Below are 13,629 nucleotides of genomic sequence, written 5' to 3'. Positions count from 1 at the left end.
TTTCTATATCAGGTTTGGGAACTAAATATCTGTAATCTGGCAAAAAAAAACAAAAATGTCTTAATATCATTTGTTGTAATTTTGTGTTTCATGCACAAATCTGTGGAGAAATTGTACTTTTATCAGTTAATTTACTGAAACACATAATGAGCTGCATACATTCGTGAAATATTTGTGAAAATGTTTTCATGTGTTCACTCAGAAACAAGTGGTTTAAAAATTTTTTCACACCAAATATTTGGAACAAAAGGTTTCAATTGTGAGTTCTTTCAAAACAAGGCAAAAGGCCTTTCATTTTGCTGTTGCCTTTCAATAAAGCAATTGTTTGTTTTCCGTGTATTTAATCCTTGTATTGCATTTACATTGTATTCCTCTTGCTTGAACATTTTTGACTTTTGAATTATTGTATTTCCTTTTGATTGTCAATAGTCATTTTTCTGTATTTGTGATGTCAGAAAACTGTTAATGTAAAGCATTTTGAATTGCCTTGTTGAAATGTGTTTCATAAATAAAGTTGTCATGCTTTAAAGGGTGCAGCTGTGGTTACTCTTTGCAGCAAACATGTCACATGTTGAATAGGCTGACACTTTATCATTTCACAACAACTGTTACATGAAAATGTAGTAAGCATATTTAAATGATTTGTCTAACATTAACAATTTGCGTAAATAGTGATAGTTGTCAATTCAAAACGTTGTATTTAGAAAGAAAACTAATTATTCTTTCTCATCTCATCAATCGCATTGTGGCCATTTTATTCTATGATCCCACACTTTCGGTCACAGTTTGTATGGAGTTTGCATGCTCTCCCTGTGCGTGTGTGGATATTCCACTTTACCTGTAGGAATGAATGGGGTCGTTTGTCTCTGTGTTTGATGGATGGGTGGATGGACAGAGCTTCACTGAAAACCACAGCGCACTGCAGGGTTGCACTTCAGCCACATGGTGGCGGCCTCACAACAGCCAGAGAGTTTATTCTTTGCGCTAAATACAGGCCACTTCATTTCATCATAAATATCCACCGCTTCTTACACCAAAACTTCATTTGGTGAGACTTTTAAATATAGATTAAAGCACATGGAAGTTGTAGTTTTGGGGTTGCAATTTTTTGGGGGGAAAATAAAAACACAATTTCTGAGTCTTCTTTCTTGAAAGTATACATTTGCAGTTCATCTGAAATAAGAACACGAAGATAGATGGATGAGAGAAGTCCATATTTACTTGTGTGGGCAACAAAAATAGCACAATGGGAAAGAAGTTGACTTTTACGTTTTCATTGATATTTCTATTGTTTATTTCAGATCTTCAGTGCTTCTCAAAACAACAAACCTTGCATCAATGAAACCTTTCAGATGAGAGGGAATTCACTATGACCTGGGGGACCGAGAATCTCCTCAGACATTCCTAAAATACTCCAATGTAATACAATTAGAATAATTTTTATACTGTTTATGTTACTTTCGTGACATTTTACTATGTAGCTTTCTGAATTAACCAGCAATATAGTTTTTTTTCCACAATTTGAAATAGATAATGACATAATGACCTAAAATACCTGCCCCACCTCACTCATCAATGCATCTCTAGTAAAGAATGTTATTCTATCCCATCATGATGACCACCATCAATTTTGTCTCGATTGCATTGGATATTTTGTACTGTATAAATAGTGATTGAAAGCAGCAAATGAATGCCTTAATTATTATTTCAAGCTGATACCCTAACGAGAGTATAGCATCTTTTAGGTGGCTGCACAATAATGTGAGGCATTCTCTAAAAAAGTGAGAAAGCAATGAATGGATGAGATGAAAAATACTTAGAAATCTAAGAATTGTATGTAATTTGTCCTGTTTGTCATGAATAAACCATAAACTGCAATTAGCAAATGGCTAACCTCAAAATGTAAAGTAAATGTGTAACAGACACAGAACAGAGATATTTCACGTTTTAACAGTGTTTTCTGTTGTTTATTAGGTGTTTCATTCATACAAAACATAACACAGTTGTGTTTAGTATCACTGATAAAAGTAAAGTGCTTGTACTTCAGTTGCACAGGTTCGACGACGTGTTTGGATTCTGCTGCATGGTTTCTGATTTGTGCTCATTTACTTTGCATTTATAAGAAAGAAACTGAGCGGAACCTAGATTACTTTCAAAATATTAAAAGTGAGAGTACTCAGTCAGAAAATAGTTCATACAGAAATTCAATTTTTTTTTTTACAGAGAAAACACATGTGTTGAAGTTTGAAGCATTTGTGAAAAAGCTTCATTTGTTATGGAATAAATTTCAATACCTTAAGACTTATCTGTTTATGATGTAAAATCCCTTTAAACTTAAAACAAGATTATGTTATATTTACAAAACTGGAAAACAAAACAAAAGTTGTATTATCGACAGGTCAAACTGAATAACAGAAGTATTAACTGAAGGATACCTCATGATTTTAGAGTATTACCTGTTTACCATCAAGTACATGAGCTGTGTGTTTTGAAGATGCTGATGTTACAACATTAACCCAAAACCAGATCACGTTTCAGAGCCGAAGCTGTATTGTTGTTTTGTTTTAAAAATTTCTGGCAGCTCCAAAAAAGGATCCTTCTTTTCTCCATGCATGTACAGTCTAAATTGTGTCCTCCATCTTTTTTTTTTACACAAGTTCAATACTTTGGTTGGATGCACACAAAGAGAGGGAGCAAATGGAAGGGCAGCCATTACCATTGATTAGACCCCTGACTCTCTGCTGATGTACAAAGGTAGGCTGGGCTGTAGTCTATCAAGGCCGACCTGGTTCTCTGTGTCCAGAACGCACAGCATCTCCACCGTCTGCTCCTCAACAAAAGTCTCCTTGAAACCCAAGTGAATGTCATCTCTCATCTTGGCCTCCCTGTCACTTCTCACATTGAGTTTTGCCATCTCCTCTTTCACGGTCCCTTCGTCTTCGTCGTCCCCGCAGCACAAAGCCACCTCGTTCTCGTAGCAGAAGGCGCTGGGCGAGTGGGACCCCAGCAGGCGCCGGGCTGCTCTTGGGGCAAACGGTGACGGTGACCGGGAGCAGCTTGAGCTGGAGGACGAGGACTGCCCACCACGACCGCTCATCTGAATCAGTTCCCTGGCACTGCAGTGAGGCGTAGACGGCACTTCGTACGTCTTATGGAAGCGGGAATAGTCCACGTGGTAGCGGTCGCCCTTCTCAAACACCACGGGCTCGAAGCGGTGCCCCCAAAGGATCTCCTTGGCCAAGTAGGAGCTCCGTGCCTGAGTGGTCATCGCTGTGGCCTCCACCATCCCCTCCAGGATGACCACGATCTCAAAGTCTTCCTTCTGCAGGTCGGCTCGGCTCAGGTTGTACAGCGGGCTGTTCTTGTTTATCTCGTGGACCACCACCAGCGGCGACACCAGAAACAGCCGATCTAAACCATCGTCGTAACCCACATCGATGTCCGTTTGCTCCAGTGGGAGGTACTCGCCCTCCACAGTCATGTGCGGCTTAATGAGCTGTGCACGAACGTGAGCCTCAACAATGTGGCTCTTACGCATGTTCCCCAGGCGCCACATGAGGCACAACTTGCCATCACGGAGTGCAATGACAGCGTGATGAGAGAACAGCAAGGTCTGTGCACGTTTTTTGGGCCGCACCATCTTTGCCATGATGGTGCCGATCATGAAGGAGTCGATGATGCAGCCCACGATTGACTGCACCACCACGGTCACCACCGCGATCGGACACTCTTCAGTGACACACCGGAAACCATATCCAATGGTGGTTTGCGTCTCTATCGAGAAGAGAAAGGCCCCGATGAAGCCTTGGATGTGGAGAATACACGGTCGCCATTCATCTTTCCCTTCCTCTGTGGCACTCCGAGGATCACCGTCCTTCACGGGGGTGCGGAGGTTAAAGTCTCCGTGCACGAGCGCCACTCCCCAGAATATCAGGCCAAACAGCAGCCATGACAGAAGGAAGGTGGTGGTGAAGATAAGCAGCAGGTAGCGCCAGCGTATATCCACACAAGTGGTGAAAATGTCAGCCAGGTAGCGTCGCGGCTTGTCCTCCATGTTGTTAAAAACCACGTTGCATTGACCGTTCTTCTTCACAAAGCGGCTCCGGAGGCGTCCTGTGCTCAGATCCAGGCCCAGACGACATGAAGGTGAAGCACGGCAGCTGTTGTGGATGATGGGTTCGTTGGTTACCCTCAAAGATAAAGCGCCTCTGCCTTCATCCCTTCCCGGGAAGTCCCCTCCTCCACCTCCTCCTCCTCCTCCTCCTCCTCCTCCACCCTCCTCAGTTCGCATGGCCCCAGACAGAGTCTGCTGAGTTAGAGGACTGTGGCCATTGTGGAGGCCCAGGCTGGAGATCTTCAGGGCATCTTCATCTGTGGAAACGATGCTGTATCTGGAGGAAGAGAGAGAAAACTGTGAGAAATATGAGAGTGTAGAAAAATACCCAATCTCTTTTAAAAATATATCAAATCATATTAACTGCAGTAAGCTGATTAATCAAGAGATAAGAACAGCAACTTTATACTGGACGGTTCCTTCATCTTGACATCAATGATGATGACGTCATTCAGCTAATAAATCTCTCCCATCCACCTGGCTAAATAATGAGACAAGTCTGCTTGTATTTTTCAACTTAGTCTTCTCACCTAAGTATCTAAAATCAGAAGAGTGGTGCTGAAGACTTTCTTACACGAACAATTGTTGTGAAAAAGCATATTGTTCCCACTGGCTTTTTGATAAGGACGTCAAAGTGACACAAGCCTACAGAAATGTGCACTTCCTGCAGCTTTCTATGACAACATACATGAACTTGTACAGGAAGAAATTGAGGTCATGATAATTAATGATCATGTTTTTTTAAAAACCACTCAGCAAATGTAATACTAATGTTGTTTAATGTAGCTCTAGTTATTGGAATGCAAACCTCCTCCTGAAATTCAATAAAGAGCAAGTAAAAGCTGAAAATGCAAATCATAAAAGTTGAACGGGTTTACGGCTAAATATACAACCAGAACTAATGTGAGCATCATGACTGCCAGTAGAGGGCTAGCCCCTCATGCTAACTGTAGCATCGTTTTTGTGAAGGTTAAGAAAAAGTGTTTTAAACCTAGCTTTGGTCAATTCAAAGAACAATTCTACAATTGCATGCTACTATTATGCTGCAGCTCTTGTTCAGTTATTTGGCAACTTAAACACTGTTTTGAATATAACTAGGATATATTCTCACAAAAATGTACTGATAAGAATTAGTCATACCATTTCATACATCTTTTAAAAAACTATATATGATCCTATATTTTACTTTTCTTTTTACTTTAAGGGGATACATGAATGACAAATTCTGAGGTCAGTCAGAATAGCAACGTGAAGCTGAAGCTACAGGCATTATTTAACTTGTCATTCAGGTTACCTGTTGACTCGCACCGCTCCCATGGCACCAGTGATCATCAGGCTGTGTCTGCGGGGGCAGTAATGTAGGTTGGGGCGGGCGGTTCCAACCATTAACGTACTGTTGCTGGACAGGATGGCAGTCGGTGCTCAGGTCTATCTTGGATTTGTCATTAGCACTGATATCTCATGATACATTTTCTGTGGTTGAGGACGACAAAGAAGACCTTTTGGTTACGTATGTGAAAATGATGCCAATGAAACAAAGTCACACCTGTGGGCATTTTTATAGTAATTATCTCTTGCTTTTTTTTAAACTAAGTTTGACTTCAGAGGCAGGGTTTACCATGTTTGGTTAATTTTATCAAGCGGAAAATGGGAATATCGAGAAAATTATCTTTTCAAAATACACATATGTGATAGTTTTCCCACAGTTATAGCAGAGATATGAACAAAATACAAAATAATCTGTTGTAAACACAGAGTTATATATTTTTTTATGCCACTTTAATATGTGGTTCTCACTCAGGTCCCTGGGCAAGGCTTTCCATCTCCATTTTGAAGGATAAGTAGAAAAGGCACCTTCAAATGATATAGTGTTGTTATTAGATTTAATTTAAAGTCCTTAGCTTGGGGAACCCAAGAGTTCTCCACTGGTTCATATTCGATTTAATGTTACAATAGCCAGCATTCCATAAAAAAGCCTCAGGTGGAACAATAATGCCAGGTAACCACTCAGACTTCCACTGTGGACCGTGAGTGTCAGTAGGACATTTCTTTTGCAAATGATCACATGATTGCTGAGATATTTCTTTCTGTATGAAAATATTACATAACCAAATAACCTTCTACAAAGAGGTGCACTGGCTAAAAAAAAATCACAGTCAAAAATCTTTCATTGAAAAGTTTGGCCTTGCCCTAATGCACGGAGCAGACCAGACAGTTTTTTTGTAATGAAAGCCTATTGATCAGGTCCGTGCTAGTGATTAGCCTTAGGGACCTTCAGGCCAACCAGGATTGGAAAACTAGACAGGCAGTGGAAGGGACAAAGGTTTAAAAAAGAGACGAATCAGTGGTAATCTACTGGTAGAGGAACAATTGATCTGCTGTTTGGCCTGATGACAAGGTTGGAGGGTGATTTTGCTCGGCTTATTATGTCAGCACGCTGGGAACCAGGAGGACCAAAAAGCAGCAGGTTGCATAACCGAGAGAGGGCCAATTGCACGCAATACAAGAGGGCATTTGTGGTTTATGCTTTATTGTACATGAAATAACTGCAGCTGACAGCCCCCGTGTTAATGACAGGTAGTAATGGATTGTCTTGGGAAAATTCTGACAACTGCAGTTTAAAAGCCTTAATTCGATAAAACACTGCCAAGTCAATAATAAACACAGACACTGATGCACACGTATTTCGCTCACACACACACACACACACACACACACACACACACACACACACACACACACACACACACACACACACACACACACACACACACACACACACACACACACACACACACACACACATTTTGATGGGATTTGTCGTCATATAACCTGGGCTCTGTGCCTCCCTCGTGCGTGTTGCTTTCAGACTCGTGTTACACCAAGGACAGATGTTAAGGACGGGCTGCTGAGTGGCCAGATGAGGGATGATCTTCGAATGGATAATCCCCAAAAGGGCAGATGATTACGTCAGCAGGATAACTCTCACAGCTGGGGGAGCGTCTTCCACCATGAAATCACAGCCTTTTCTCATTGAAACACGTCAGTCAACACGTCAGGTCACTCAGGTCTGTCTCGAGTCAATGTCAGCGGTGTGGGATCAGACCGACACAAGGCGGCTCACATGCTGCCTGCTTTCTCTGAGATTTCCAAATGGAAACCGACAAATATATAGTAACTACTCTGGTGCACTACTTGTTAAATGTTGCTTTTCTCATTCCCACTTGTATTATCAAATTCAGTTGGTACAGCAATACACACCGTCACCACACATGTATTACAATGTTATTTGTGTCTTTGTCTTTGTAGGATTAAAAGCACAGTTTCATTTGTGGAGGTGTCAGACTTTCTTCAAATAACTGAAATAATGCTTAACATTTTCCATGTTCATTTATATTTTCTGAAATGAAACACATCTGCTGGTATATTTGTAGTCTAAAAGAGTTGTTTTTTTTTTTTTAAGATTGCTTTACTATAATAATATTGTTATGTCATTGAAATTGACAGAAAATGTATTTATGGAAACATTAATATCTAATGTAATTTTTAAATATTGCAAGATCTAAAAAAGGTATGGGCAAGCAATGAAAACCATTTGGTAGACCTGGAGACAAGCACATGACAGAACATGACAGTTAATTGATAGATATTCAGAAAAAAAGTTCCATCACTTCAAAATATTACTGATAAATATAATGGTATTTTTGTTGGATTAGTTAATGTTTTGTGGATTATCAGTGTAATGGCACAAATGAAATATAAATACCAAAATGTACTTTTAACTTAAAGAGTAATGGTTATGGTTCATTGTGCCACTTAATTCACAGAAATGACTAAAATAGAATAATTACAAAGTAGAAAAGCTAAATTCAAAGATTTGTGTGGGAGAAGTAAGAAGCCCAGAGAGTTTTTGTAAGTCCTATCCATTACTATAGCAAATTAATTAATCAAAACGTTGTGTTAATTTATGCAGAAAATGTCAACAAAAAAACAGTCAGTATGGATGCAAATCATCATGTTGTTACAGCAACATCAACATCTGATGATGATTAATCAAATTAAGTCTTTTTTTTTCGGCATTGGAAATATCTTATACACAATGTTGGAAAACATTCCTGACAATTAATATAAGGTTTCACAGTTTTCATAGGATTGGTTCAGTGTCTGCAACCAGAACTCTTAAAAGACTAGACCTGACTGTTTATTGCTCAAGTGACTGACAACCAAAGGATGTTGAAGGAAAACCTGGATTTTCACATAAAGGTTTTCTTTGTCAAAGAGTGATGTGTAAGTACGTCAACAAGATCTGGGTAAACGTTCAAAAATTCTTTAAACTCGACATTGCTAAAAAAAACAAAAACAATCAGACTGTTGCAAACATGCAACAGTCTGATTGTTTTTTTCCCCCCTCAGTTGAGAGCAGTCCTATGAGGAAGTTGCTGTAATTACTATTGGTCATAGTTACTGTATGTACAGTCTCCATAGGAACACCTCTCCTCTCCTGCTAGCTCTCTCTGTGGGGAGGATTTGCTGCGTGTGCTTGATGGTGGATCATATTATAGAATTGCAGATAAAGGGAGCAAGGGTTAGGGTTGCAACAAGGGAGCCATGCACGCTGCAACTCATCCAAAAACAACCAAAACGGGAGCAAGAACAATGCTCCACAAGATGTGTTATTATTTTACAGTGACCCTGAGAGGAGACGCCCGTCCCTGGCAGAGCTCTTATTGAGCTAAATCAGAGGAACCCAACTGGCATATTTTACATCATAATCCCATGCAACGGAGAGAAAGAGAGGAGGAAGCCCTCGTCGAATACCAGATTACTATTTCTGATAATCTTCCCATGCAAACAATGATGTTAAAGGTGGATGGCAATCGCCTAAGCCCTTTTGTGTAATCTGAGATCTGATGGCATGAGAGGAGGATAGTGGAGGGAGAAAGAAAGAAAGAAAGAAAGAAAGAAAGAAAGAAAGAAGCATGCATCCATCCATACATCCATACATCCATCCACACATACATACATACATACATACATACATACATACATACATACATACATACATACATACATACATACATACATACATACATACATACATACATACATACATACATACATACATACATACATACATACATACATACAAGATGAAGAGAGATAAATGTGTGGGATATTACAGCTGCTAGGGTGTTAGAAAATATACAGATTATAATGAAGAGATTATGATGTCAGAGGATGTTACTACCACACCTAATGCCCTTTAGAATACAGGAGGGATTTACACACACTGAAATCATGAAAAGCCCACAATTCAGAGTACAATGCCAATGGTTTGAAATATCAATAAATGCCTAAAAATCCATGTGTTGAATTGAGGGGGACTGGCCTTGACTTTTCCCCTCTTTTTTCTGCATTTCTCTGCCAAATATTATGTTCTTTAAGAAAAGGCCTCGATGTCCCTGTGGGCAATCACGAGCTCTAAGCTGTGTCCTCGTCCTGCCGAAAAGCAAAAATAGGGGGCTTGAGTGCTCAGCGGGACTGTAGTTGTTTTAACTGGGAGAGCTTCAGTCCTCCCACACACATAATACTGGAAGTAATGTGAGATAAATTAACAGCGACAGATGAACAATGGACAGTAGTCTGTTTGTATTCTCTTAACTAAGCATAAAAAATGATTATATAATCCTGAAAAATATCCTGGGCTGTTTTGATTTTCTGGAACTGAAACTAGGAGTTCTTTTTTGCATTTTTGTTTTATACATTTTTTTTAATGTTTTAATAACAGGGGTGTTTTTTTCACCTGTAAATTCTTAGATCATGCATTATGTGTATTACAATCTGTTTGTTAGATGTGCTTGGAAAAGATGTCTTGGGAAAAAAATCAAGATGCTTGGGTCAAAGCTTTGTGCTATTTGGCTCAAGAATGGCACCATTCTTTCACTACATGGATGCTTTTGAATTTTGTTACATTTGAAAGGGCACACTTTCCTATTTCCTCCCCTCAAATGGGTGGACGTTACCTGTAAACAGAATCATTTGCAAGTGAAAAATAGCACGGATTCCTATTCAATAAATCCCCATGCAATATCCTCTAATGTATGCGAAGCTGAAAGAATATATCAACATTGGGCATAACTCTGGCAAGATCATTGAGCACATGAATTGATGTAATATTCTATGCAGCGTGTGCAGAGCATGTAGGGTTTGAATGGACTGTTTTGTATCATGGGCATTTACAAAATAACTTTTTAGGTTGCACCAAGCCAACAGAAGACATTATGTCATCAATCTCATCTCAGCCCCTCCGTGAGAAACTCTGTTTCCAGCTGTGGACGTCGGCATGAGGACGACCTGCATGCAGACCAAATGTCCGTCCACACTGTGGCACCACACAAGTTATGACGGGGCAGTTTGTAAACGACGCAGCAGCTGTGACGTGTGTTGGTTTGATTGAGGCCACGGGAGCTGTCCAGTGCTGAAAATCAATCCACAGCCTGCAGGAAGAATCGACAGCTGGGAGGTGGAGGAGGAGGAGGAGGAGGAGGAGGAGGAGGACGACGAGGAGGAGGAGGAGGTATACCACCCTAACCTTCAAAATTATTTTGGCCTTTATAATCTCTTCCTCACTTTGTTTACACTGTCCACATTTATTCCGGGTGACTTCATGAGCATCACTCGCGATTTGTTGTGGGTTATTGACTGTGAGTTCTGAGTAGTTAGGTAATTACGTAGATTGCTGAACAGGGACAGTAGGTTACAGCAGGACTCCACAGGTTCTTACAGCACACTTTTTTGTTAGTCCTAATACTAACTAAACAACACTGTGATCAAAACTTATTTTTTTGTAATTAATCATAAAGAAAAACATACAGCAATAAAGAAAAATTATTAAAAAAAAAAAGAAAGTTGACATAATGATCACTCACCTCCGGGCGTCAGCGGACTGATTCACTTGAAGATTAACAGAGGTTTCATCCTTGTAATAATAATCAAGATAAAAAAAAAAAAAGATATATTGGCAGGTTTAGGGCAGCCGCAGACCTCTATCTTCTTTTCCGCCCTGTTTCACTTTAGTGGGCAAACATTATTTGCATGAATCTGCTCCGGGATTCCTCTCTCACAAACTTGTTTGTGCCTCCAGTGTGAGCTCTGTCTCGTTGCTCCATGGTGGCTGAACGAGTCGCTCCTGCTGGTTGTTCATCTGCCTCGATCCCTGCTGTCCGCGTGCGTGCCCGCGCGCGCGCGCAAGAGAGGGAGAGAGAGAAACAGTGTGCGTGCACGTGGGACAGAGAGAGAGAGAGAGAGAGAGAGAGCTCTGATTATGTTCCTATTTATATATGCTATTGTTTCCCCCAGAGCACAGAGATGTGGATCTGTATATGATTCAAAGTGTCGCCCACTCCAACAGATACTCCAACAATAAAACTAAAGACCTTTATAGTCACACTCAACATTCCTGCACACTCTAAATAACCGGTCTGTTTGTTATTGTCAGTGGTAATACTGAAAATCTGATCGCAAAGTTGCGTTCATCAAAAGAAGTATCTGGTCATTTCTGCCAACTTGATGTGAATCTGGGAGTGTTGTCGTCAAGACCGCCTCACCAGAGAACTGGTCTCAACCAAGACTGCTCTCCATTTCCACACTATTTGATAGATTAAATGCAGATCAATAAAATTAGCTTTCTTTCAGTTCAGTTGTTAATTCATGTGGCTTTAAACATCTGGATTCAACATGATGGTTTATTTACTAAACACTGATTCTTAATGCTATTCTAAATATTCTACTAGATGTAGGTAAAAGAAAACTACTTTTTTTTTTTTTTACTTTTTGCATTATTTATTTATGTTGATCAAAGATGGTCGTTCTTTGTTTAACTACTTACTTTTTTAACATGAAAAATTAAATTCAATATTCTTTGTATATTTTCATTCTATCAGTCTGCTTGGGAACGACGATGGCTCATGGGTATTAACACTGAATGAAACAGTTAAGATAACAAGTTTGCTTTTTGTTGTGTGGTAGAATTTAATAAAAGGTTGACTCACATTACGTCCATTATTCATGTTTCGGGAAAAACAAATCAGTGTCTTGTATTTTGAACAAATATTTTTTGACTTCAATATATGTTTGTGTCAAGATGCTAACTTTACATTTTTTTCTGTTGATTTTACAGATTCAATTCAGTTAAAGTCACTTTCTGAAGAAAGACAATCACACACGCTCACATCCACACCAACACTCCACAGTGACACACCAATTCAATCAATGAGCCTGTCTCTGTACATGGAAGTGAACCAGACACCCTGAGGAACTACTTGCATAGGAACTCATTCTGTGGAAAACATCATATATAGAAGGTGGTTCATATAAATGCCTGGGTGAAGTTGCGGATTAAACAGAACATATACTATTAAAAAAAAAAAAAGTCTAAAAATAATAAAAGTGAAAAAGGTCTACAAAAAGTTGTATAATGTGAGATAAAACCTCATAGGAAAAAAAAGGTCAATCTTCTCTTTAGTTCTGTATTTTTTTCCTGTATTGTTGTATATTTGTGAGTGTTGCTGCACTGCTGTGGCAGAGCGAATTACATAACTATTAATTAGTGCTGTAGGCGAGCACAACAAGCTCAGGCTTCAGCCCACATATTCATTTGATTAGAGAAATTAATGACTTATTTTTCTAAGAAAACATGTAAATATAACAATACCATCAATGAAAACAAAAAATAAAAAAAGTGTATATGATGATTGTTGATATATCATTACAATACATTGATAATGTGGATATTGATGTAAAATAATCTGAAATACTGTTGATATGGTCTGTGGAAAGTAATGATGATTTATTCAAATTCTCAAAAACAATCATTAAACCCAATAAACACCCCCCCCCCCCCACCCCTCAAAAAAAAAAATCATTGTGTTCATCTTGAGTGTTGTAACTTCATGTTCCACTTTCTTTTTTTTTCTTTTTTTCTTTTTTGTGCCATAGAGATTTTGAGTGTGATACCTCAAAACCAAAGAAGCTCTGTGTAGTTTGCACTTTGCATGGTCTCCCTGTCCATGTGTGGGTTTTCTATCTGGAGGGCCCAGTTCACCTCCTACTGTCCAAAAACTGGAATTTGGGATGAATTAGTGACTGACTTGACAGTGGGTGTGGATGTGTGTTAGTGAGTCTCTGTTTCTCTGTATTCCCCCAGTCGACGCCCGGGGTCGTCTCCACCGCCACATGATCCTGAATTAGACGAAGTGCTAAGATGGATAGATGATCTTTTGCCTTAGTATATTACAATCATTTGTCAATTCTCAAATGGCAAGTTGGAGTTAATATGTGTGATTTATGTTTTGACATTTTACACCAATTAGCAGTTCATAAAACAATAAATGTTTCGGCAAAAAAAAAAGAATCGTCTGCAATGCGGTGCTGCGGTTACTTTTGACAGGCTTCACGAAATAGGGATTTTCCTTTGGCAGCCTCGTTGATGCTTTTTTGTGTCTGTGTGGGATACC

The 13,629-nt window shown here is 39.5% G+C and overlaps 1 protein-coding gene across 1 annotated transcript; it reads right to left on the bottom strand.

Moving 5' to 3' along the window:
* Positions 1–2,722: 2,722 nt before the first annotated feature.
* On the bottom strand, positions 2,723–5,500 carry LOC308149033 (ATP-sensitive inward rectifier potassium channel 12-like; the record flags this gene model as incomplete). The annotated part of the gene is made up of 2 exons (XM_080520664.1): positions 2,723–4,391; positions 5,409–5,500. 2 exons carry the CDS (start codon positions 5,498–5,500, stop codon positions 2,723–2,725), a joined length of 1,761 nt encoding a protein of 586 aa, XP_080376790.1.
* Between the last annotated feature and the right edge of the window lie 8,129 nt (positions 5,501–13,629).

This window comes from Blennius ocellaris (genome assembly GCF_963422515.1).
Source record: "Blennius ocellaris genome assembly, chromosome: 3".
Taxonomy (NCBI): domain Eukaryota; kingdom Metazoa; phylum Chordata; class Actinopteri; order Blenniiformes; family Blenniidae; genus Blennius; species Blennius ocellaris.
This window is presented reverse-complemented; position numbering and strand designations above follow the sequence as displayed.